Source organism: Aethina tumida, chromosome 5, assembly GCF_024364675.1.
Source record: "Aethina tumida isolate Nest 87 chromosome 5, icAetTumi1.1, whole genome shotgun sequence".
NCBI classification, from domain to species: domain Eukaryota; kingdom Metazoa; phylum Arthropoda; class Insecta; order Coleoptera; family Nitidulidae; genus Aethina; species Aethina tumida.
Window position 1 is genome coordinate 2,801,132 of NC_065439.1, and position 24,624 is coordinate 2,825,755.

Here is a 24,624-nt window from a genome sequence, read left to right on the forward strand (position 1 = left end):
TCATTACACTATTAAAATTAGAGTGTAATCCATGAGCAATAAACCACCGATTTATTTTTTTTTTTTGGCCAAACGATTATTCTTCTTTTGATGATCTTTTGTTATTATTAAATTTTTATTTAATAAATTATATTTAAATAATTTAATAATCTGGTTTTAATTAACTTAATTATTAATCAATATTTTAATTATTAAAAAAATATCTGAGAAGCCAACGTTGAAATTTCCCCCCTAAAATTAATTGTAAATAAAATTTATTTATTAATATTTATTAAAGTATTATAAAAATTAAAGAAAATATTTAATTTGGATCTGCGTATTTACAAAAGATAAAAGATAAGTAATTTTCGTAAATCAGTGGCAATTGACAGGTGTAGCCTTAAGTGTTTACTACTTAAATATTTAACTTAACTCTAATTTTTATGAATAAAAATAATAATTATTAGTAAACATGTATATAAATTATTAATACAATTCATTCAATTAATTTAAACTATAATTTATTATTAATAAAACATCAATAAAAGGTTTTATAATAAAAATTCATAAAAAATTTTAAATATTTTTTTTTTGAATAATAAAATAATAAATAAAAATTTGAATATAATTATTAATCATTTGTTACATCAATAAAATATTAAAATTATGACGCCATATAGTCAATTAAACTGGAAAATAAATACCTGACATCCATGTCTACATTCTGTCTACATTAGATAAGACTGACTTATCTGATAAAAATATGATAAGTAGATAAACATTAGACATTAGATAATAAACTATCTAATATCTAATAGACTGTAGATAAATGAAATAAAAAACAACAAGAATTGGGTTACTTAAGAATAACTAATTAAACAATACAATTAAGAGATTTTGTAAACTTTTTTCCCTACATAAAGTAGTACTGGTTTAATGAGATTACCCTGAAAAAACTTTGGGTAATGACGTCAGTGGGTCCAGTTCTTCTCACTACTTCTGAATCATGTCATGCAGATTTAAGAGAAACATAATCAATGGAGAGATGAACTCAACTTCCTTCAATTCTTTTTCCATTTTTATTTGAAAATTAAGATCTACAGTATGAAACATTGATGTTTGGAGTCTCTTTCTCGAGGTCAAAGCTTCAGTCTTACTGCAGAATTTGATAGCTTTCTTTTTAATGTAAAAAATCCAAATTTAAGTATAGCAAGTTGTGTCTTGTGTATTTCCAAAGAGAAAATGCATAAGTTCCTCAATATAGCTGAAATGGTGGTGAAGCTATTTCTACCTAAATAACTTCTTCACAAGTAAATCTTTTTTAACCAATTAAAAGGCATAAAAGTCACTCAAAATTATCAAAGCTTTAGTGCTTAAAACTAAAAAATAAAGCAAATATTTTAAGAAATAAAACATAGAAAAATATTAAAATATAATAAGACATTGTCGAACCGTCTGAGATCTTATCTCAATAGACCATGAGTATTTAAAATTTAATTAGATGGTCTAGAATTGTAATCCCTTCAGCAGACTACACGTGAATCGATTGTAGGTGATTGGACTTCGGCCAGGAACATAATTAATAACAATATGCGATAAAAAAGCACTACAAAACGTGATTTATTATTATAATTTTAAGGAATCATTGTATTATAAGTAATGAGGTCATTTCTAACTCCAGTTGCTGTTGGTACTTGTATTGAGGTTAACTTCTCTCCACATTTCAGTACAAATTTGAACAAAATTTGTTGGATCCTCTCTTGTTGAAGTACCTTTAGGATTCACTGTATTAGTTATGATTATAAAATGTAAAATGTTTTGGGCACTGACAAACTTTCACAGAATAATGTGAACTCCAGCTAAAGACACAACGTTAAATTTTAATGTAATTTTAGTATTACTTAATAAATTTATAATTTACTTAGTTTTTATGTATTTTATATTTTTGGGTAAGAAAAAAATATTATTATATAAATTTTGATGATGTGTAAAAATAAAATAAGTTTATTACTGTATTTTATTTATATAAAGCTTTGTAGCTAAAGTTTTTAGGTTAAAATTAATATTTTACAATTAATTAACTTAATCTATAATCTGATAAAACTCTGAATAACAGGGTTTTTCATTATGTTGGTTATAACCAGATTTATGACTAGAAAATGACTAAATTACTGTCCAAAGTCCACAATTTAGTAATGTCTATCTAATTTTAATTGACATCATAATACACTTAATTAATCTGCAAAAGTTAAGATCAGAATTCCTTTATATTTAAATCGAATTTAATCTAAACTACCCAACTCAATAAAATTTTAAATACATACTTAGTACTTAATTTTTTTTTTTGTAGTTTTAATATATTACCCTTTAATTTTTAAACTTTATTTTTCTCATACTTTATATATTTTAATTCAATAAAAGTAAAGTTTGACAAATTAATTAAGAGTCAATTTTTCATGTTTTGTCAAACTTTTACATGTTTTGTTGTTTTTATATAAACAATATTTAATTATATCCCATTAACTTAAATGGATTCTATTTTGTATTCTGTAAAAAAATGTTATTTAAAAAAAAATAAACAAATATTAGAATAAGTTATATTTAACTGGATGATTTACAAAAAAAAAAAATTAAAAGTTTATAAACACTGTAATGATTTAGTATAACTTTTAATGTTGAGTACTAATTTTCAGTTAATTGGTTAATTTGTATTTAGTGGAAAAAATGTGATTAATACTAATTAATCGTTTCTATTTTAAACTTTCTTAAATTAGACACTATTAAATTTTCCATTAATTGACATCAATAAAAATTTAAGACAAGTAGTAATCTATCAGATAAGAAGATATATAAAATTATTAAAACATAAGAAACCATAAAAATGATTGCTGAAAACTACAATTTAATTATACCTCAAACTATTATAGTTCTCACCTCAAAGTAGCCCTTAAAATGTTCATCATTGATCAAACTTCCAGTAACAAAATGAGTCTTCAATAAAAATCAACTAATCACTTTACCTAACACGATTTCTAATCTATCGTAGAACTCGACTAGATCCGATTTCCTTGATAACTATATGTATAAAATACGTAAGTAACAGAAATGCCACCTTAGTTCTAATCGACAAGATGAAGGGGCTAACTAGCTTCCTAGTGCTTCTTTCACTAAACCTATCCTTGGCCGAAATCAACCCCTTGGAAGAGTTCTTTGAGCAACGCAATATTAAATACCTGAAAGATGCACTGAACGGGAGCAACTCCTGTTGGGCCGCAGTTGCTGGAGCTTCTGTTGGGGCTAAATTGAAAAGTAGGTCACCATCATTTAAATATGGAAGTTAGTAAAGGATTTGTGTTTCAGTGTACGACGCCAGCACCAAAGTACCATCGGGGGTGCTGAACTTTGTCGCTTTTGATTTGGGTAACTTCGACGAGTGCTACAACTTGGAGGAGGTTATAAATGACGAGACTGTTTACGGTAAATACTGTCTTGGGACGATACCGATTCCCAAAGACATGATGATGAAGGTACGTCACAAACTTCATGAATTAGTTAGTAGTACTTATTGTTTATTATGGTATTAGGGTGCAAGTGAGCAGGAGTCCAGGATGCTTGGACGTAAAAATATTGGCTATCATTTGGCTTATTGTCTATTAAGTCCTTGTTCGGCTGAAGACTTTTCCCTGATTCCCTTGAGCAGCTTCGATGAGCAGTTCTGCTACTCAAAAGCAACCAAACCTGAGTTGGATGGGGCAGACATAACAGCAATGTAAGATCCAACAAATAATTACAAACAGTACCAATAAATTTTGTTGCTTTTCAGTGTTATTTTTGGTATTTTTGGGGTCATTGTGGTACTTTCCACTGCCTATGACTTGTACCTCTTCTACACCGAGTCAAGTGAGTACACCAAGCAATCCAAAAAATCAATTGTATCACTGCTTAATTTTTCAGAGCCCTCACACCCACTTCAAGTCGCCTTTTCACTGTGGACCAACGGCCAAAAGGTCTTCAAAACCAGCTCCGGAGGTGACCAGCTGTCGTGCATCAACGGAATAAAGGCCCTCAGCATGATGTGGGTCATCTATGGGCACGAAAACAGCAACATGGAGGGAGCCTACAACTACCTCGACGTGATGGACTTCATGAAGGATAAGAAGAACATGTACTTGTTGAACGCCCCAGTTTCAGTTGACACGTTCTTCACCGTAGCTGGGCTGCTCACCATGTACACGTTCCTTAAGGCCCACGATAAGGGTGTCAAGTTTAGCCTGCCCATGTATTACGTTCACAGATACCTAAGGTACAGTTGGTACAGCCTAGTGTTAATCAATTATTAACTAGATGGCTTCTAGGTTGACCCCAGCTTTGGCTGTTATTGTACTTCTAAACGCCACCCTGACTAGGTTCATGGGGGAGGGCCCTCTATGGGGGTCAATAGACATGGACACTAACAACTGCCGCAACTACTGGTGGTCAACGTTATTATACGTTCAAAACTATGTCAGTCCGGAAGAGATGGTTCGTTACTTCATTATTATTTTTGATGGATTTTTTAATTAAGGGTTGTTTTAGTGTGTTGGACAGTCTTGGTATTTGTCGGTGGACACTCAGTTGTACGCTTTGTCACCTATAGTATTGCTCCTGCTGGTTAAGTACCCAAAAATTGGGCTAGCTACTTTGGGAGGACTTGTTTTGGCTGGAAACATTGTACCTTTTGTCATTACCTACACCATGGAGTTGCCCGCTACCTTAGCCAGCACAGATATGTAAGATTAAATTAGTTATTGCCAAAATTATATTTTACTTATGTGGACTGTTATTGAAGGGATGTTATGATGGATTACATAAAGTACTACTACTTCGCCACGTACTCCCGATTTGGCCCCTACGTCATTGGAATGGCCTTCGGTTGGATCATTTACAACCTGAGGAAGAATGACTCAATTAAGTCAATGGAGAAAGGTAGAAGAACCTTGGTAAGTCTATCCATGTTTCTAATTTCTTTTTGTACATTATAAAAATTGCAGTTCGTCATCACAACATGGATAGTTGCTTTGGTTGGACTTGTTGTTTGCCTTTATGCTGGTGCCAGTGTTGTGACTGAAGAAGAGACTGGTTTAGTAGCCAAATCATTTTACAACGGTAGTAACAGGAATGGCTGGGCTGTGGCTGTCTGTCTAGTTATAGTACTTTGTACAACTGGATACGGAGGTACTTTCCTAAAGTATTTATGTATTATTAATGTATAAACATGGGTAATAATTTTAGGTCCTATTGACAGCTTCCTCTCGATTCCACTCTTCCAAATTTTATCCAAGTTGTCTTACTCCATGTATTTGGTTCACTACACTCTAATTGTGACCAAAAGATATTTGTCAGCAAAAGTTTTGTTCTACTTTTCGGTGGAAAATGTTTTTCATGCGTTCTTTGGTGATTTTATGATCACCTTGATTTACGCCTTCTTCCTTTGCACCATTTTTGAATCTCCAATTATCACTGTGGAAAAGGTCATCTTCGGTAAGAGTTGATTTAAGACAATCACTGAACTGTTTTTTAATTCTACATGTCTTATAGGAGATCACAAAAAGTCTTCGGAGAAGCCAAAGTTGAAATCTCCGGCCTAAGTCTAAGTAAATATTTATTTATGTGATATTTATTATAGTAATAAAAGAATTAAAAGAACGTTTTGTTTATGTTTTCTAAATGAAATACCCTTCCTTGGTTTTTAGGGTGGCTGACTAATAATATAGAATATAGTTAGAAAGTTTATTTATTGCAAGTAATAAACAAAATAATCAACGATGATTTGTAATTTAATCTTGAAGTGTTTGTTTGCTACTTGGGAATCCACACTTTATTTCTAAACATCTGTTTAATAACTCTTAATAATAATATGCCAATATCTCATTCATTAATATGATTCATTGTGATGACAACTAATTTTACTAATTGATGTCTTCATTTTGTAAATCTCGTTTATTCTTATTTATTGTTAAATATGATAAAAAAGTTTTCCAGGTTGATCATTTTGATAAAGTACTCCTGGCTCCTTTTTGATGAAAGCTTCCAAAGTTTTTGGGCAATAATATGATAATCTGGCAAAATAGCCAAGAAAGTTACTTTATTCTAATATGTTATCAAAGATCCTTCACACACAGAAGTGTACTTCTGACTTTTTTATGAAAGTTTCCAAAGCTTTTGGACCTTAATATCTTAACTGTGGCACAGCAACTAAGAAGGTTATTTTATTCAAATAGAGCATCAAAGATCCTTCACATACTGAAGTTTGCTCCGGACATTTTTTGATGAAAGCTTCCAGAGCTTTTAGGCAATAATATGATAACTCTGGCAAACTAGCTAAGAAAGTTACTTTATTCTAATATGTTATCAAAAATCCTTCACACACAGAAGTGTACTTCTGACATTTTTATGAAAGCTTCCAAAGCTTTTGGACCTTAATATCTTAACTGTGGCACAGCAACTAAGAAGGTTATTTTATTCAAATAGAGCATCAAAGATCCTTCACATACTGAAGTTTGCTCCGGACATTTTTTGTTGAAAGCTTCCAGAGCTTTTGGGCAATAATATGATAACTCTTGCAAAGTAGCCAAGAAAGTTACTTTATTCTAATATGTTATCAAAAATCCTTCACACACAGAAGTGTACTTCTGACTTTTTTATGAAAGCTTCCAAAGCTTTTGGACCTTAATATCTTAACTGTGGCACAGCAACTAAGAAGGTTATTTTATTCAAATAGAGCATCAAAGATCCTTCACATACTGAAGTTTGCTCCGGACATTTTTTGTTGAAAGCTTCCAGAGCTTTTGGGCAATAATATGATAACTCTTGCAAAGTAGCCAAGAAAGTTACTTTATTCTAATATGTTATCAAAAATCCTTCACACACAGAAGTGTACTTCTGACTTTTTTATGAAAGTTTCCAAAGCTTTTGGACCTTAATATCTTAACTGTGGCACAGCAACTAAGAAGGTTATTTTATTCAAATAGAGCATCAAAGATCCTTCACATACTGAAGTTTGCTCCGGACATTTTTTGATGAAAGCTTTCAGAGCTTTTGGGCAATAATATGATAACTCTGGCAAACTAGCTAAGAAAGTTACTTTATTCTAATATGTTATCAAAAATCCTTCACACACAGAAGTGTACTTCTGACTTTTTTATGAAAGCTTCCAAAGCTTTTGGACCTTAATATCTTAACTGTGGCACAGCAACTAAGAAGGTTATTTTATTCAAATAGAGCATCAAAGATCCTTCACATACTGAAGTTTGCTCCGGACATTTTTTGTTGAAAGCTTCCAGAGCTTTTGGGCAATAATATGATAACTCTGGCAAAGTAGCCAAGAAAGTTACTTTATTCTAATATGTTATCAAAAATCCTTCACACACAGAAGTGTACTCCTGGCTTTTTCATGAAAGCTTCCAAATCTTTTGAAAATAATGTGATAACTCTGACAAAGCAGCCAAAAAGGTTATTTTATTCTAACAGATCATATACAGAACTGTTTTCAACCAAATCAATAAAAAATAATTAAATTATTTGAAGGAGAGGGAAGACTAAATTAGGGATTAAGAAAGCTTTGGACATTTATTGTTGCCAAATAGTCAGATACACCTTGTGCCAAAGGATACATCTTCTTAACAGAGGAAGATCATGGTATTCATACGTTTATTTGGAAAGTCCCTAATGAATCAGCGAAGATAATCCTCATATCTTTTTAATGTTCCGTGATCTTATCTCGAAACAACGCAAGTACTTAAATATTATTTGGATGGTCTGGAACTCATAATCCTTATAACAGTCTACACGTGAATAGTTTGTACTTTGACCAAAATAATAATTAATAACAAAATACGATAAAAAATTTAAAAACAAATATTTAAGCAGGAATCAATCGGTTTATTTTAATGATTAACTCATCCAGATTTTAAGTAAATTGACGTTTTATATTTTTAAAAGTTTTAAGGGCAATTAATTATTATATTAAGTACTGAAAACTAAATTTTAATGATACAAAATCATAAAAGAAAAACAGAAATGTGTTCTGGCATGGCTTGATTTAAATAAGTTTATGTCTACTATCCTGGCCAGAAACTAGGAAATTAAGCTGTTTTAATAAACAGGGATAATCCATCATGTTGTGTAAATGTTTATAAAGGAAAATAAACCCCCATTATAATTCTCCTCCTTCTGGGTATATATTTGGATGGAAACTCAAGATATTTTAAAAATATCAACTGTACATTTTCCAAAACTTCTACACTTGGATACTTAGTGTTATTATCTCATCCAGACATATAAATAAAATAAAAATTTGTATACAATAACAAAACTATAATAATTCAAATATAATTTAGGTCGTTTAGAAAATCTAATCCTTTTAACAGACTACACGTGAATCAATTGGACTTTGAAATACCGTAATTAATATCAATATACGATAAAAATTTATACAAACTGAGATTAACAGGAACCAAATTTTTAATTGCTATGGGACCCATGAATAAATTATTTTGCCATGAATATTTATTTTCAAATTTGTCATTTATGGCTTATTTATTAATAAATTGGAATCTAAAAAGTGAATATTAATACATTTCACATTATTGATAAAAAACATAAATAGTTTAAAAAGATTTTGATGAATTTAATGTTCTTAAAATATTAGAAATAAACGTGGAGAGAATTTCATTTTAATCAAATACACATAATTCCCCAAATTAATCCTTATTTTTTTCTTGTAGTATTAGTTTTTCTTGTAGTATTAATATATTAAACTTAATTTTATACTTTGATCTCTTAAAATATTCCATTTATTAAAAACAACACAATTTTAAACTAAATTATTGTAATTTATCAGATAAGAACCTACGTATTAGGTGTTGTTGTCTGGATAGGAAAAACAAACCAATATTTAGGTCAATAAACTATCTTTACATTTTGACAAATTGTTACAGCATAAACTTTGATTAGATACAACATAATACTTACCAGAACTGTTGATTCTTGTATCTTGCTGGTTCATCTTAGTTAGTCCTGAAATGTCTTACCTCCAACAAATTTTCCACATAGCAATAAATATGGTAATTTCTAATCTATCATTGATAGACCTAACTCTAAATCCCTTGATAATCTTGTATATAAAAGAGAAGGCAAAAGGAAGAACACTCCAGTTCCACTCGACAAAATGAAGGGGTTAACTTGCTTTGTGTTGTTGGTTTCTCTACAACTATTCAGTGCTGATGTTAGTCCAGTTGAAGAACTTTTCAGCCAAACAAATATTAATCACTTGCAAGATGTGCTGGATGTGGGGAGCCCGTGTTGGAAAGCCATTAATGCATCATCTGTCATCACCAAGTTCATGAGTAAGTTTTTAGTGGTTAATTGTGAAAGTAACTCAAACATCTCTTGTTGGTGTAGTGTTCGACGCCAGTGGTAAAATACCATCAGGATTATTAAACTACAACGGTTTCGAATTGGGTAACTTTGATGAGTGCTACAATTTAGAAGAGGTCATTGGTGATGAAACTGTTTATGGTAAATACTGCCTTGGAACCATACCCATTCCTTCAGATCTTATACCGAAGGTAAGAAACTGTTTAACCTATCTTCGACCAACTCTAAATTTAACTCATTTTGTCTGTAGAGTTCAAACGAAGATCAAAACATCAGAGCCATTGGTCGCCAATATGTTGGGGTACACTTGGGTTATTGCTTATTAAGTTCTTGTACCACAGAAGACTTTTCTAAAATTCCTCTCAGTAACTTCTATGATAAGTTCTGTTACTCCAAAGCAACCAAACCTGAGTTGGATGCAGCTGATGTAACAGCCATGTAAGGTGTAGCAAATTATTCCATTTATTAAAGTCCTAACTCAACTTTTTTCAGTGTTATTTTTGGTGTGTTTGCCACCATTGTAGTCCTCTCAACTGTCTACGACTTGTATCTTTATTACAACGAATCAAGTAAGTGTAAAAACAAGAAAACAATAAGTGGGTTCCACTTAGGCAATTGTTTCAGAACCCTCCCACCCAATGCAAGTCGCCTTTTCCCTTTGGAGCAACGGCCTCAAAATCTTCAAAACAACCTCAGGAGGTGACCAACTGTCGTGCATCAACGGAATCAAAGCCCTGAGCATGGCTTGGGTCATCTACGGACACGTGAACAGCGGCATGGAGGGCTCCGCCAACTACAAAGACGTGCTGGACTACATGAAAGACAGCAAAAACATGTACATGTTAAACGCACCCGTTTCTGTGGACACCTTCTTTGCCGTCGCCGGATTGCTGACGGTCTACACCTTCTTGAAAGCAACCGATAAGGGGGTCAAGTTCAACATCCCCATGTTCTACGTGCACAGATACTTAAGGTGCTTTAATTCTAAAAGGGTTTCAAACTTATTAAGTGTGTTTAATTTTTAGGCTGACCCCAGCTCTGGCGGTTATTGTGCTTTTCAACGCCACCCTGTACAGGCACATGGGCAACGGCCCACTCTGGGGGATGGTCGAATCCGACGTTGATAACTGTCGGGATTATTGGTGGTCCGCATTGTTGTACATTCAAAACTACGTTAACCCGGAAAAAATGGTTTGTTACTTCGTCATCAGTTTTAGTATTTTTTTAATTAACTGGGTTTTTAGTGTGTGGGACAATCTTGGTACTTGTCTGTGGATACCCAGTTATTCGTTTTGTCCCCCATAGTATTACTTCTACTTCTTTGGTACCCAACAATGGCCCTTGTAGTTTTGGGGCTACTCATTTTGGCTGGGAATGTTGTACCCTTTGTTATTACTTATGCAATGGATTTACCTGGTACTTTAAGTAGTAATGATAGGTCTGTCCTAATGGACTATCTGAAGTACTACTACTTCCAAACATACACACGTTTTGGTCCCTACGTCATCGGTATGTTGTTTGGTTGGTTAATTTATAACTTAAGGAAGAAGGAAGTAATTAAGTCAATGGATAAAACTAAAAGAAATTGGGTAAGTGCCTTAATTTATGCCAATTATATTTATACAAACAACATTATAAAAATTGTAGCTTGTTTTCACAACTTGGATAATAGCTCTGGCTGGACTTGGTGCTTGTCTTTATGGTGGTGCTGATATTGTAACTGAAGAAGAAGATAGTTTAGTAGCCAGGTCATTTTACAATGGACTCCACAGAAATGGTTGGGCTTTAGGTGTCTGTATGGTTATAACACTTTGCTCAATTGGTCATGGAGGTACTTACATAAAACTATCTATTTATTACTATTATTATTAACACAACTAATAATTTTAGGTCCAATTAATGGTATACTTTCCATTTCCCTTTTTCAAATTTTGTCAAAATTGTCATACTCGATGTATTTGGCACACGGTTCCTTAGTTATATCTCGAAGATTTCTGTCAGCAAAAGTCTTATTCTACTTTTCTGTTGGTAATATCTTTCATGCGTTCTTTGGTGATTTTATAACTACTCTAATTTACTCATTCTTCCTTTGTACTATTTTTGAATCTCCAATCATCATCGTCGAAAAGTTTATCTTCGGTAAGTGTCCATTGAAACTCCATATTTTATTTTATTTTTAATTCTTGATGCTTTACAGGGGACCACAAAAAATCATCTGAGAAATCTCCTGCTTAAAATTAATGCATTATTTATTTATGTATATTATTATTGATATTTATTATATAAAAATAAAAAATATAAAAATATTGTTTTATTTATGAGCTCCGAACAAAAATCGTAGAAAAACAAAAGCAAATGAAGGCAAATATAAATTAATTCATTTGTTTTTCACATATATATAAAAACAAAATTAATATTTATGTAAATAACAATTTTATGTAAATATTTGAATATTAATTGTAATAAATTAATGCCCTAGCCAAGTTTTAAGAGATATTTTGGACTCAAAACTCTGCCAGTACACTCAAAGTTCTTGTAACTTTATTGGGTAAGCTTCACACTCACTTTCAGTAAGAAGCTCTTCAAAGAAAACAAAATATAAGATAATTTCTTGAAGAATCATTAAGCTGATTCATCTTCTATGTAAACTAAGGTTATTTTAAGGTAAATCACATGATGGTACCTTCAGTTGATAGGTCCTTCAGGTTAGTACAGCTTAAATTATTTTTAAATTGAATGAAATATATCTAATACTCTGAATTCATTGCTAAAACAGTTCTTATAACCCAAAATAAAAGGTGTAATTAATTTCTAATCTGATCCTAAACTCTTAAAATATTCCGTTAATTAATAACAACGGAAATTTAAATAGTTATAATTTATCAGATAAGTACCCACCTAAAGTAAGTTGTTGTGAATTCGTCAGGATTGTAAAAAACAAATCAATATTTAGGTCAATAAACTATATTCACACTATTAAAAATTAAAACACAAATTTGATTAGGATTAGTATACACTAGTGCACTGAATAATTGGTCCTAATTATCCTTAGCACAAGTCCAGTAGCCCCTTAAGTGTTAAATTTTCCACGTCACACTAATTGTTTAGAAACAATTTGCTGTGGCGATTTCTAATCTATCATTGATACAACAACCCAAATCCCTTGATAATCTTGAATATAAAGGAGGGGGCCACAGAAATAACACTTCAGTTCCACTCGACAAGATGAAGGGGTTAACTTGCTTTATAATATTGGTTTCTCTACAACTAACAATTGCTGAACTTAATCCAATTGAAGAGTTGTTCAGTCGAAGTAATATTAATTACTTGCAAGACGTGCTGGATGTGGGTAGCCCATGTTGGAGTGCCATTAATGCATCATCTGAGATAACGAAATTAAAGAGTGAGTGTTAACTAGTTGATTGTGGCAATAATTTAAATATCATCTTTGGGTGTAGTGTTTGATGCCAGTTCTAAAATACCATCGGGGTTATTAAGCTTCAACGGTTTCGATTTGGGCAACTTTGATGAGTGCTACAATTTGGAAGACGTTGTAAATGATGAAGCTGTCTATGGTAAATACTGTCTTGGTACCATACCCATTCCTTCAGATCTTTTGACTAAGGTAAAAACTTTTCAACTTACCTTTGTCCAATTCTGTAACTCATTTTGTTTATAGAGATCAAATGAAGATCAAAACGTTAGAGCACTTGGAGGCAACAATGTTGGTGTACACTTGGCATACTGCCTATTAAGTTCCTGCACTGTAGAGGACTTTTCCAAAATTCCCTTCAGTAATTTCAACGAAAAATTCTGCTACTCCCAAGCAACCAAACCTGAGTTAGACTCTTCAGACATAACAGCCATGTAAGGTGCACAAAACTATTTCTAATTAAAATCCTAATTCACATTTTTCCAGTGTTATTCTTGGTGTGTTTGCCACCATTGTAATCATCTCAACTGGCTACGACTTGCATCTTTATTACAACGAATCAAGTAAGTATAAAAACAATGCAACAACCAGTGGGTACCACCTGGGTAACTTTTTCAGAGCCCTCCCATCCAATGCAAATCGCCTTTTCCCTTTGGAGTAACGGTCGCAAAATCTTTAGAACAACCTCAGGAGGTGACCAACTGTCGTGCATCAACGGAATCAAAGCTCTGAGCATGGCTTGGGTCATCTACGGACACGTGAACAGCAAAATGTTGGGCTCCATCAACTACGAAGACGTACTGAATTACATGAAAGACAACTCCAACATGTATATGTTGAATGCACCAGTCTCCGTCGACACTTTCTATGCCATTGCTGGGTTATTGACCGTGTATACTTTCTTAAAAGCAACCGACAAAGGGGTCAAATTTAGCATCCCCATGTTTTATGTGCACAGATACTTAAGGTCACTTGGAGCTTCCAGGCACTGAAACTTATATTTATATATATAATTTTTAGATTGACCCCAGCTCTAGCAGTTATAGTACTTTTGAATGCCACTTTGTACAGGCACATGGGAAACGGCCCATTTTGGGGGTTGACAGAGGGCGAAGTTGATAACTGTCGCAATTACTGGTGGTCAGCGTTGTTGTACATTCAAAACTACGTCAATCCGGAAAAGATGGTGTGTTGCTTCCTTATTAATTTATATACTTTAAATAACAATTTTGTTTTTAGTGTGTGGGACAGTCTTGGTACTTGTCTGTGGATACGCAGTTATTCGTTTTGTCACCTGCAGTTCTACTTTTATTAATTTGGTATCCAAAAATTGCACGGGTGACTCTAGGAGTACTTATTTTGGCTGGAAATATTGTACCCTTCGTCATTACTTATACAATGGATTTGCCTGCTACATTAAGTAGTACTGGAAGGTACGATTAGCTATCAATTAATATTTTATATTTAAATATCATTATTATAGGACTTCTTTAATGGAGTATTTTAAGTACTACTACGTCCAAACATATTCCCGATTTGGCCCTTATGTCATCGGTATGTTGTTTGGTTGGATAATTTACAATTTAAGGAAAAAGGATCTTATTCAATCAATGGACAAAAGTAAAATAAATTGGGTAAGTCCTTAAATTTTTGACAATTTAATTTGTACTACTACATTATATAAATTGTAGCTTGTTGTTACAACTTGGATAGTAGCTTTGGCTATTCTTGGTGCTTGTCTTTATGGTGGTGCTGATGTTGTAACTGAAGAAGAAGATAATTTAGTTGCAAGGTCGTTTTACAATGGTTTCCACAGAAATGGTTGGGCCTTAGGTGTCTGTTTGATGACAACACTTTGTTCAATTGGATATGGAGGTAATTTCTTAAACTATCCACTTATTATTAATATATAACAGTATTATAATAGAGCTTAAATTTTAGGTTCAATTAATGGTTTTCTTTCCATCCCTCTGTTCCAAATATTGTCAAAATTATCATACTCCATGTATCTGGTTCATTTTTCTTTAGTTATATCTCAAAGATTTTATTCAGCAAAAGTTTTGTACTACTTTTCTGTCGGTAATATCTTTCAAGCATTCTTTGGTGACTTTATAGTTACCTTAGTCTACTCATTTTTCCTTTGCACTATTTTTGAATCTCCAATTATCACCATCGAAAAGTTTATCTTCGGTAAGTGTTAAATAAAACTGAAGTATTTTGTTGTAATTTTATGTATTTTACAGGAGACCTCAAAAAATCACCTGAAAAGTCTCCGGCCTAAAATAAATAGCATATAAGAGTATATATTGTACATGTATGTATGAGTCATTTATATTTATTATATAAATATAAAAAATATAAAATATTTATTTTTTATAATGTCTCTTTTTGAAAATCCAACATCTTTTTGCCTTAAAAAATGGTTGGCAATGGTACATTCATTCAATTCCGATAATTTTTTAAGTTTTTGTACAGTAAAGACTCCTGTTTCTCATGGTCGTTCTTCATTCAGATACCACCTAATACTTAAGGACTTAAGCTGAAGTATTTGGATACTTGTAGTTGAACAGGAGTATTCTGGGGAATTTTAAAGGAGCTTCATCTATCCCTGTACATCTGCAGGTGATTATGAAGGTTCATTATACCTCCAACATCACTTAGAATGAAGATTGAAGCTCCACAAATGGCTCTAAACAAATTTTTGGGGAAATACGAAAAGGTAGGCAACCCAGATATCAAAGATCAATTGACTGAAATGAAATCTTATCAAGGACTTACATTTATTAACTTATCTCTAAGGTGATTTAAATGGTAAAAATGGAAAGTTGGACTTCATCAAATTTTCCCCACAAAAAAGTTCTTCCTCTGTACACAGTGTGACCAAAATGAAAAAGTACAAACCTGATTTGATACTATATATTGTCTCATTCATTTGTTGTATCAGTCTTGTACATTACTACAGCCCAAAATTATCAAAGTAGATAAATTATCATAGAATTATTTACAATTAAAAATGGATAGCTCATCTTTGAACCCCATCAAAGTGTTCCATTGGCTATATCTCAACCTTTTAATCCACAAAGTTATTTTAGAGAGAATAATAATATATTAATAATCTATAAAGGTGACTTCGTGTGTTGGACACTTTCTAATTTGTCAAAGACTCAGGTGAAAGCTGTCCAGAATATAATAAGCTGCACTTTGAATTGAGACGTCCACACTGACGTCCACTTCTCTTTCCTGAACACTAAAACCCAATTAGTAAATTTTAGAACGTCACATAATACATTATAAATCTCTTACAATGCTTCACCAGCATTGGAAACTCAAGCAGGACTTTAGGTCTACTTAAGGACTCCAACTTGAGCTGTGCTTCTTGTTTCAAACTTCGTCAAAGTGGCAAATTATGGAAGTGTCTATTCAATTACAAAGTACATTTTGTTTTGGGTACATCATTAAGGTACTTAAATATTGATAACATATAATGATATATTTGAAATAAATGAGCTGAAAACACCTCATTTATTAATAAGAACCCACACTAGTTTCACGACTTCAGTTAATCCGACGAAGGATGTCATTATTCATGCTATTCCTGCAGCTCTGTGTATATTGTATTATTTATTATTGTTGTTTTTTTAATTAAGTATCTTATCTATTTTAATTAGTTATTTGACTTGCCAACCCCATACTAATAATTTGAATTGTATTAATTATATTAATTGCATTTCATTTACACACATTGTATACATGTGTGGGATTGATAATAATTAAAATTCCTTGTAATGGCATTAATACTTAATAATAATTAATCACAGGTCATATTTAATTAATTTTATTGTTTCATTTTTATAAATTAATAAAATTTAAATATCCACGACAGTTTAAACGTATTTCACAATACTTTATCATAATTGTGATTTATTATTATTTGTTAATATAAACAATACAAAATAGATAAGAGCTTATTTATTTTGACAAACTAATACTGATTAAAAAGGAATTTAAGGTTTCCATAGGCCGTCGAAAGGTAATCACCGAGACATCTGAGGCGATAATCTTAATTGTGTAAGTGCATGGTAACACAAGGTGACCAGTACTTTTACTTCAGTGCTGAAAGACAATTTTTCAGCACCACCACGTTCTTTGGTCACTGAAGACGTGTTTGTAGCTCTTATGTTGATGACCAATTAGTGGTAATTGGACAAAATCATCAAATTTTGTATGACTTAGGTCACACCAAGGGTATTTTTGTAAGAACTGTTCTTGAAAGTCTTACAGTGGTCTTCAGTTTCAAGTTTAGTTTGGTTTAATATCTAATTCTTGAATATCTTTCAGTTATTAGTACATAAAGCTCCGCCTACTATGCACAATATCTTATCTTTAGGTTTACCATATCGTCCAAGATATAACAAGCCTCATACATATTACTTGGACACTCCGATTGATTTTACCATTAGTTACAAAAATGTGTCCAAGGTGCAAAATGTGTTTGGTGACCATACTTGCGGTAATATTTTTAATCAGTGGAGCAGCTTGTAACACAACAATTCAAGACTTGATCACCTTCAATTCCAAAATAACTTTCGACAATGTTTCACCTGAATGTACCGCAGCAATTGGAGCCTTAGGAGAACGCATTATATTCAGTAAGTAACTTAAATTGTTGTAGTATCTTTAGTCTAAGTTTTTGTTTTAAGTCCTTGATGCCAACGCTAAAATTCCAAGTGGAATACTGAACTCCAACTTCTACGACGCTGGCTCCTACGATGAGTGTTACCAGTTGGAAACTGGTGTTGAAGACTTGTATGGGAAATATTGCATGGGACACGTCCCACTTTCAGTACCTTCGGTAAGTCACCAACCTATATGATGTGATATGTTTTACAACAAAAGTCTTCAGGAATACAAAGAAGTAATTCAAAGAGACTCCCTTGAGTTGGTACTAAAGCTCGGGTACTGCCTTCCCAGTGCTTGCACCAGTGAAGACTTCAACAAAGTATACTTTTGGGCAAACTTTGATGAAGATCTTTGTGCCACCAAAGCTGTTGTACAAGAATATGACGCCTCAGACATACTAGCCATGTAAGTTCAAGTAACACAACCCTTTCTTTATAATAACTTGTACTTTTAGAACGATATTTTCGATAATTGGTGGCTTGGTGGTCTTGTGCACCTCTTACGACGTCTACCTTTATTACGCAGACAAAAGTAAGTGCCCAAATAACTCAGTAAGTACCAAATTAATGATTTAATTTTAGAGCCGAGGCATTTTACTTTCACGGCCTTTTCCTTGTGGACCAACTGTCAGAAACTTCTTAAAACCAGCTCAGGCGAAGGCCAGTTGACGTGCCTTAACGGTTTTAAAGCCCTCAGCATGATGTGGGTGATATTTGGGCACGTGTTTGAAAATTACTCCTCCTACATGTTGGAAAACATAAAAGACCTAGCTGAGTTCGTGACTGAGGCGAGGAATTCGTACATATTCGCAGCCCCTTTAGCTGTGGACACGTTCTTCGCCATTGGTGGGATGTTGACCGTGTACTCCTTCTTCAAGGCCCACGAGAAGGGGGTCAAGTTCAACTTGGGGTTGTTTTATGTCCACAGATATTTGAGGTTGACACCAGCGTTAATGGCGATGATTCTCTATCAGGCTACTTTGGTGAGGTACGCAGCTAACCGACCTGACACCAATATTGAGACACTATCCGACCCCTGCAGAGAATATTGGTGGTCCACCATCCTGTACATCCAAAACTACGTTGAACCTAGCCAATCAGTAAGTTTTACTAATAGTAAGTGCATTAAATTTGTCTAATTATTTTGTTTGAAGTGTGTGGGACAATCGTGGTATTTAATGGTGGACATGCAGCTGTTCATTTTAACACCTCTGGTGCTGTTACCCTTCGTTAAGTGGCCCAGACGTACCCTTTACGCCTTGGGGTGTCTAGTAATCGTTGGTTGCATTGTGCCCTTTATCATCACCTACGAGTTAACCTTAAACTTGTTCGTTGGATACACTGACCCGTAAGCTGTTTCTTCCACCTTCTGCACAAGCACCAAGTGTGTTAATTTGATGTATTTCAGGAGGGGCTACTTCATGCGTTACTACTACATCCAGACCTACGCCAGGTTTGGGCCTTACGTCGTGGGAATGATCTTCGGCTACTTCATTTACTTGTACAAGTCCAAGCCGGAGCTAATGGATCAAATCCCAAGGAAAAACTTGGTGGTAAGTCCCAAAATGTTAAGAACGACTAAATTGTAATACGCAAACAAGATTTTCGGTCTTTGGCTGTTTGCCTTCGCCGGGCTGGCGGCCTCATCTTACGGCGGAGCACCGATTTTGACCGGCGAAGAAGGAGGAAGACTGGCAACTTCAATTTACAACGCCCTTTTCAGGAACGGCTGGGCGATTTGCTGCTGCATCGTTATCGCCTTGTGCAGTCTCGGTTTTGGAGGTATGTTTGATTAGAAATACCTTAATTATCTTGTCTTAATAAATCACCGGAGATAATCTGATGTTCTGCGATCTTATCTGTCGAGAGTATTTAAGGTCTAGAAATTCTATTCATCAGTACAGACTGCACGTGAATCAGTTGGAGGTCACAAAAAACTACAATAGGATTATTATTGATTTACGATAACAATGGACCATGACAAACAAAATTTTCTATAACTTTTTCAGGGCCCATCAATGGATTCCTTTCAATGCCAATCTTCCAGTTTCTCTCCAAGATTTCTTACGCCATGTACATGGTGCACATAACATTAATTAATGTTAGAATAATGAACACCAGAATACTTATGCACTTTTCAATGTTTGATGTTGTAAGTACATGAGTAAGTCTTAAAATTTTGGTTTAATTAAGATTTTTTAGATGTACGTCTTCATTGGTGATTTGATTGTTTGTGTTCTTATTGCCTTCTTCTTCTGCGCCATATTTGAATCCCCAATCATTATTTTGGAGAAATTTCTTTTGGGTAAGTTGTAGTCATGGTTAATTAGTACGTTGGTTCTAAAATGTTTATCAATTTTAGGTGGATTTAGAAAGACGAAGCCAACAATAATAAATTCAAAACAATAGTTATAAATATTTGTATTCAAATTGTTAAAAATACATTTTAAATAAGTGTGATTTTTTCAACAATTTTTGGGCGATACAAATGTATAAATGTAAATGTATAAATTATACATAGTCAATCAGTAATGTTATTATTACTTATATTTAAACTTAATTAAAATATGATTGCATACTTTGAAAACATGTTAAGTAGTCTTCAGAGTTGAATAAATAAAGAAATTTATTTTTTTATTGATATCAATATTTTATCTTAGATAATGAAATCAGACCATCTTTGGAAAAACCTGTACTGTCTGTCACGTAATATTATAAAAACATCTTTTTGGCACGTTATACAAGCAAACTCATGACGAAAGAAAAAATTGAATTATTCGACGTGAAGAAAAAATTGACCTCAATTTCAATTTTTCTTCCTCTGTAGAATTAAACTGGTTATTATATATAAAAATTGACAACGATAAATATCTTTAATATTTTGATAATTGTTGTTATCAAAATATTGATGCTACAAGAAAAAAAAGGAGTGTGGAAACTGAAGAACAAGATTAACCTCAATTTTTACCTCTTCTGTAGATTTAAACTGGTTATTATACAAAAAATTAGACAACAACAAACATTTTTGATGATGTTTTGTCAAAATATTGATGCTACAAGAATAAAAATGGTTTGTTGAAGCTGAAGAACAAGATTAACCTCAATTTTTACCTCTTCTTTAGATTTAAACTGGTTATTATACAAAAAATTGGACAACAACAAACATTTTTGATGATGTTTTGTCAAAATATTGATGCTACAAGAATGAAAATGGTTTGTTGAAGCTGAAGAACAAGATTAACCTCAATTTTTACCTCTTCTATAGATTTAAACTGGTTATTATACAAAAAATTGAACAACAACAAACATTTTTGATGATGTTTTGTCAAAATATTGATGCTACAAGAATGAAAATGGTTTGTTGAAGCTGAAGAACAAGATTAACCTCAATTTTTACCTCTTCTTTAGATTTAAACTGGTGATTATACAAAAAATTGGACAACAACAAACATTTTTGATGATGTTTTATGAAAATATTGATGCTACAAGAATAAAAATGGTTTGTTGAAACTGAAGAACAAGATTAACCTCAATTTTTACCTCTTCTATAGATTTAAACTGGTTATTATACAAAAAATTGGACAACAACAAACATTTTTGATGATGTTTTGTCAAAATGTTGATGCTACAAGAATGAAAATGGTTTGTTGAAGCTGAAGAACAAGATTAACCTCAATTTTTACTTCTTCTATAGATTTAAACTGGTGATTATACAAAAAATTGGACAACAACAAACATTTTTGATGATGTTTTATAAAAATATTGATGCTACGAGAATAAAAATGGTTTGTTGAAACTGAAGAACAAGATTAACCTCAATTTTTATCTCCTCTATAGAATTATATCGGCTAAAAAGTAAAAAATTGGATAATTTTTAGTTTTCAGAATTGTTGAGTAAATGTGGAAATTGTATTATTATATTTAAGTTTTATCTTAATAAAATTGACGTGTAACATTTACAAAATTTGGTATTACTACTCAAAGATTTTAAACATGGAGTCTGAACTCAGTTGCTGAAAATAACACTAAACCCTTTTGAATTTATAATTGCAATTAATACATCATTTGTATTTTTTAATGTGTCATCATATCAAATAAAATTTTCCATTAATTAATAACGACAAAAATAAAATCAGATAAGTACCAGCGATGAGTCGTGAATTCGTATGACTGCAATGACGAAAAAATCATCAATATGTAGGTCAATAAACCATAATATAATGCTGTGAAAAATTATTAAACCAATGACGAGATTCCTAATCTATCATCTAGAGTACAAATTCCAGTTCCCCAGATAACTAGCTGGGAATATAAAATCGGATGTAATTAAGAGCACCTTTAGTACTGCTGCGGAAGATGAAGCGGTTAATTTGCTTTGTAGTGGTGGCCTCACTACACCTGGCCCGGGGTGACGTTAACCCCTTAGAAGAGTTTTTCAGGCAACGCAACATTAATTACCTCCAAAATGTGCAGGAAGAAGGTGGTGCGTGTTGGAGTGCCCTTAAGGCGTCGTCTGTCGAGACGAAAATTAAAAGTAAGTTACAGCCTGTTAATTGTGGAAGTAACTAAAACTTTCATGGTGTTGTAGTGTTTGATGCCAGTGCTAAAATACCGTCGGGAGTGCTAAACTTAAACGGCTTCGATTTGGGTAACTTCGATGAGTGTTACAACTTGGAGGAGGATGTTAATGGTGAAACCCTTTATGGCAAATACTGTATTGGAACTATACCAATTCCAGTTGATATGATGAAGGTTTGATTTAGTTGATTAATTGATTTATGCCAGTCTCTCAACTTAACCTACTTTTGATAGAGCTTAGATGGAAATCAAAGTACTAGGACGCTTGGACGAACACATGTTGGGGTGCATCTGGCTTACTGCTTACTAAGTCCTTGCACACTAGAAGACTTTTCCCTAATTCCATTTAGTGAGTTCGATGAGCAGTTTTGCTACTCCAAAGCAACTGAACCAGAGTTAGATGCATCAGATATAACTGCCATGTAAGCTACAACAAAAAATCTTTAAGTCCTGGTACTAATTCAAGCTCTTCCAGTGTCATCTTTGGAATATTTGGGGTCATTGTAATTGTCTCAACCGGCTATGACTTGTACCTTTTTTACAACGAGTCAAGTAAGTGTAAAAATGAGGCTCAAACAATGGAACCCACAGAGAAATATTTTCAGAACCCTCACATCCGATGCAAGTTGCCTTTTCCATTTGGACCAACGGTCGAAAAATCTTTAAAACTACCTCAGGAGCAGACCAGCTGTCGTGCATTAACGGAATTAAAGCCCTCAGCATGGCCTGGGTCATCTATGGACACGTCAACAGCAACATGGAAGGAACCACCAACTACAACGACGTACAAACTTACATGAGAGACAACAAAAACATGTACTTGATGAACGCACCAGTGTCTGTGGACACGTTCTTTGCCGTTGCTGGACTGCTGACGGTGTACACTTTCCTAAAATCAATGGATAAGGGTGTCAAGTTTAGTATTCCGATGTTTTATGTGCACAGATACTTAAGGTGGGCTAACTCCCTCTGGTTTTCAGTCAAGTTGTCAACTCTTGATTAATTTTTAGGTTAACTCCAGCTCTGGCTGTTATTGTGCTTTTAAATGCCACCCTGTTGAGGCACATGGGGAGTGGGCCACTCTGGGGGACCATCCAAAGCTACGTTGATACCTGCCACGATTATTGGTGGTCCGCTTTGTTGTACGTCCAAAACTATGTGAATCCTGAAGAGATGGTTCGTTGCCCCATTCTTAAGTATGATAATTTTTAATTAATTGTTTTTAGTGTGTGGCACAATCTTGGTATTTGTCTGTGGATACACAATTGTACGTCCTGTCACCAATAGTTTTGCTTCTATTGGTTTGGTACCCAACTATTGGGCTTGTAACTTTAGGGTTACTTATTTTGGCTGGTAATATTGTACCCTTTGTTATAACTTACACAATGGAGTTGCCTGCTACCATGTTGGGTGACATGAGTACCTTATTGGACTACATGAAGTACTACTACTTCCAAACTTATTCACGATTTGGTCCTTACGTCATAGGTATGTTGTTTGGTTGGATCATTTACAACTTAAGGAAAAAAGACATGATTCAATCAATGGATAAAACTAAAAGAAAATGGGTAAGTCCAATAATTTATCTAATTATCTTTTGTACATTATAGAAGTTACAGCTTGTCATCACCACTTGGATAACCGCTTTGGTGGGCCTTGCTGTTTGTCTTTATGCCGGAGCCAATGTTGTTACCAACAAAGAAGATGGCCTAATAGCCAGATCCTTTTTTAATGGCTGCAACAGAAATGGTTGGGCTTTGGCAGTCTGTTTGGTGATAACTCTTTGTTCAATTGGATATGGAGGTATGGTATTTTAAACAATACATCTATTATTGTTGTACTAAACTTGTGTTATAATTTTAGGTCCAATTAATGGTTTACTCTCTCTTCCTCTCTTCCAAATTTTGTCAAAATTATCATACTCAATGTATTTGGTGCACTTCAGTTTAGTGGTGACCCAAAGATATTTATCAGCAAAGGTTTTATTCTACTTTTCAGTTGGTAATGTTATTCATGCGTTCTTTGGTGATTTTATAGTTACTTTAATTTACTCATTTTTCCTTTGTACTATTTTTGAATCTCCAATCATCACCATCGAAAAGTGGATCTTCGGTAAATGTTGATTATAATAACCATTTATTTTGTTTTAATTTTATGTATGTTACAGGAGATCAGAAAAAATCATCAGAGAAATCTCCGGTCTAGGATTAAATAAGAAATTGTGAATATTATTTATTTATTTATTATAGGATTAAAAAATGTTTATTTTTCTATGATTTTTTTATTTTTATCCACTGTATTAGTTTGAAATAATAAAAATTATGTAAAAACACATTATCTAACTTTTATTTCAAAATATTTCATCACAATTGTCAATATTTATTATTTTTTTTATATATCTAAAATTTAAGTAGATAATATAATATATAATTTTCGGAAATAATACTCAAAATCACGATTAATAATCTTTAAGTGTTCATTAGTCAGGATTAGATTTAGTTTTAATTCCAAAGTCATGATTAATAATGTACTTTGCAA

The 24,624-nt window shown here is 33.0% G+C and overlaps 5 protein-coding genes across 5 annotated transcripts; all 5 read left to right on the top strand.

Moving 5' to 3' along the window:
• The first annotated feature begins 3,110 nt into the window (after window positions 1-3,110).
• On the top strand, window positions 3,111-5,652 carry LOC109603431 (nose resistant to fluoxetine protein 6-like). The gene is made up of 11 exons (XM_020019930.2): window positions 3,111-3,288; window positions 3,340-3,506; window positions 3,564-3,748; window positions 3,803-3,879; window positions 3,934-4,282; window positions 4,335-4,500; window positions 4,555-4,748; window positions 4,808-4,958; window positions 5,010-5,193; window positions 5,251-5,499; window positions 5,557-5,652. Exons 1-11 carry the CDS (start codon window positions 3,111-3,113, stop codon window positions 5,604-5,606), a joined length of 1,950 nt encoding a protein of 649 aa, XP_019875489.2. The 3' UTR covers window positions 5,607-5,652.
• A 3,535-nt stretch (window positions 5,653-9,187) lies between these two features.
• Window positions 9,188-15,110, top strand: LOC109603433 (uncharacterized). The gene is made up of 21 exons (XM_020019932.2): window positions 9,188-9,365; window positions 9,421-9,587; window positions 9,647-9,834; window positions 9,889-9,965; window positions 10,021-10,369; window positions 10,422-10,587; window positions 10,641-10,985; window positions 11,044-11,227; window positions 11,287-11,535; window positions 11,594-11,625; window positions 12,505-12,799; window positions 12,855-13,021; window positions 13,076-13,263; window positions 13,316-13,392; window positions 13,448-13,796; window positions 13,850-14,015; window positions 14,069-14,262; window positions 14,313-14,463; window positions 14,521-14,704; window positions 14,771-15,019; window positions 15,073-15,110. Exons 1-21 carry the CDS (start codon window positions 9,188-9,190, stop codon window positions 15,108-15,110), a joined length of 3,993 nt encoding a protein of 1,330 aa, XP_019875491.2.
• Window positions 15,111-17,273: 2,163 nt separating this feature from the next.
• LOC126265671 (uncharacterized) lies at window positions 17,274-18,139 on the top strand. Its single transcript, XM_049967916.1, has 4 exons — window positions 17,274-17,478; window positions 17,530-17,681; window positions 17,733-17,914; window positions 17,964-18,139. Exons 1-4 carry the CDS (start codon window positions 17,298-17,300, stop codon window positions 18,082-18,084), a joined length of 636 nt encoding a protein of 211 aa, XP_049823873.1. The 5' UTR covers window positions 17,274-17,297; the 3' UTR covers window positions 18,085-18,139.
• LOC109603434 (nose resistant to fluoxetine protein 6-like) lies at window positions 18,087-20,145 on the top strand (the record flags this gene model as incomplete). The annotated part of the gene is made up of 7 exons (XM_020019933.2): window positions 18,087-18,608; window positions 18,663-18,856; window positions 18,917-19,061; window positions 19,110-19,290; window positions 19,518-19,660; window positions 19,711-19,813; window positions 19,871-20,145. Coding segments are annotated over 7 exons (1,335 nt in total), but the record flags the coding sequence as incomplete, so codon positions are not given.
• A 1,719-nt stretch (window positions 20,146-21,864) lies between these two features.
• Window positions 21,865-24,420, top strand: LOC109603443 (nose resistant to fluoxetine protein 6). Its single transcript, XM_020019941.2, is given in 10 exon segments — window positions 21,865-22,042; window positions 22,097-22,260; window positions 22,321-22,508; window positions 22,562-22,708; window positions 22,711-23,040; window positions 23,097-23,262; window positions 23,313-23,654; window positions 23,706-23,889; window positions 23,950-24,198; window positions 24,254-24,420. Coding segments are annotated over 10 exon segments (1,986 nt in total). The 3' UTR covers window positions 24,292-24,420.
• Window positions 24,421-24,624: the final 204 nt, after the last annotated feature.

What these genes read in the sequence shown, in the direction of transcription:
- LOC109603433 (XM_020019932.2), top strand. Translation starts at nt 9,188, where the DNA reads ATGAAGGGGTTAACTTGCTTTGTGTTGTTGGTTTCTCTACAACTATTC. An exon ending in CGTCGAAAAGTTTATCTTCG is followed by an intron (nt 11,536 to 11,593) that starts GTAAGTGTCCAT and finishes GATGCTTTACAG; the next exon opens with GGGACCACAAAAAATCATCT. An exon ending in TGAGATAACGAAATTAAAGA is followed by an intron (nt 12,800 to 12,854) that starts GTGAGTGTTAAC and finishes CTTTGGGTGTAG; the next exon opens with TGTTTGATGCCAGTTCTAAA.
- LOC109603431 (XM_020019930.2), top strand. Translation starts at nt 3,111, where the DNA reads ATGAAGGGGCTAACTAGCTTCCTAGTGCTTCTTTCACTAAACCTATCC. An exon ending in CCAAAGACATGATGATGAAG is followed by an intron (nt 3,507 to 3,563) that starts GTACGTCACAAA and finishes TTATGGTATTAG; the next exon opens with GGTGCAAGTGAGCAGGAGTC. An exon ending in TACGTTCACAGATACCTAAG is followed by an intron (nt 4,283 to 4,334) that starts GTACAGTTGGTA and finishes GATGGCTTCTAG; the next exon opens with GTTGACCCCAGCTTTGGCTG.
- LOC126265671 (XM_049967916.1), top strand. Translation starts at nt 17,298, where the DNA reads ATGTGTCCAAGGTGCAAAATGTGTTTGGTGACCATACTTGCGGTAATA. An exon ending in AGGAGAACGCATTATATTCA is followed by an intron (nt 17,479 to 17,529) that starts GTAAGTAACTTA and finishes TTTTGTTTTAAG; the next exon opens with TCCTTGATGCCAACGCTAAA. An exon ending in TCCCACTTTCAGTACCTTCG is followed by an intron (nt 17,682 to 17,732) that starts GTAAGTCACCAA and finishes AAAAGTCTTCAG; the next exon opens with GAATACAAAGAAGTAATTCA.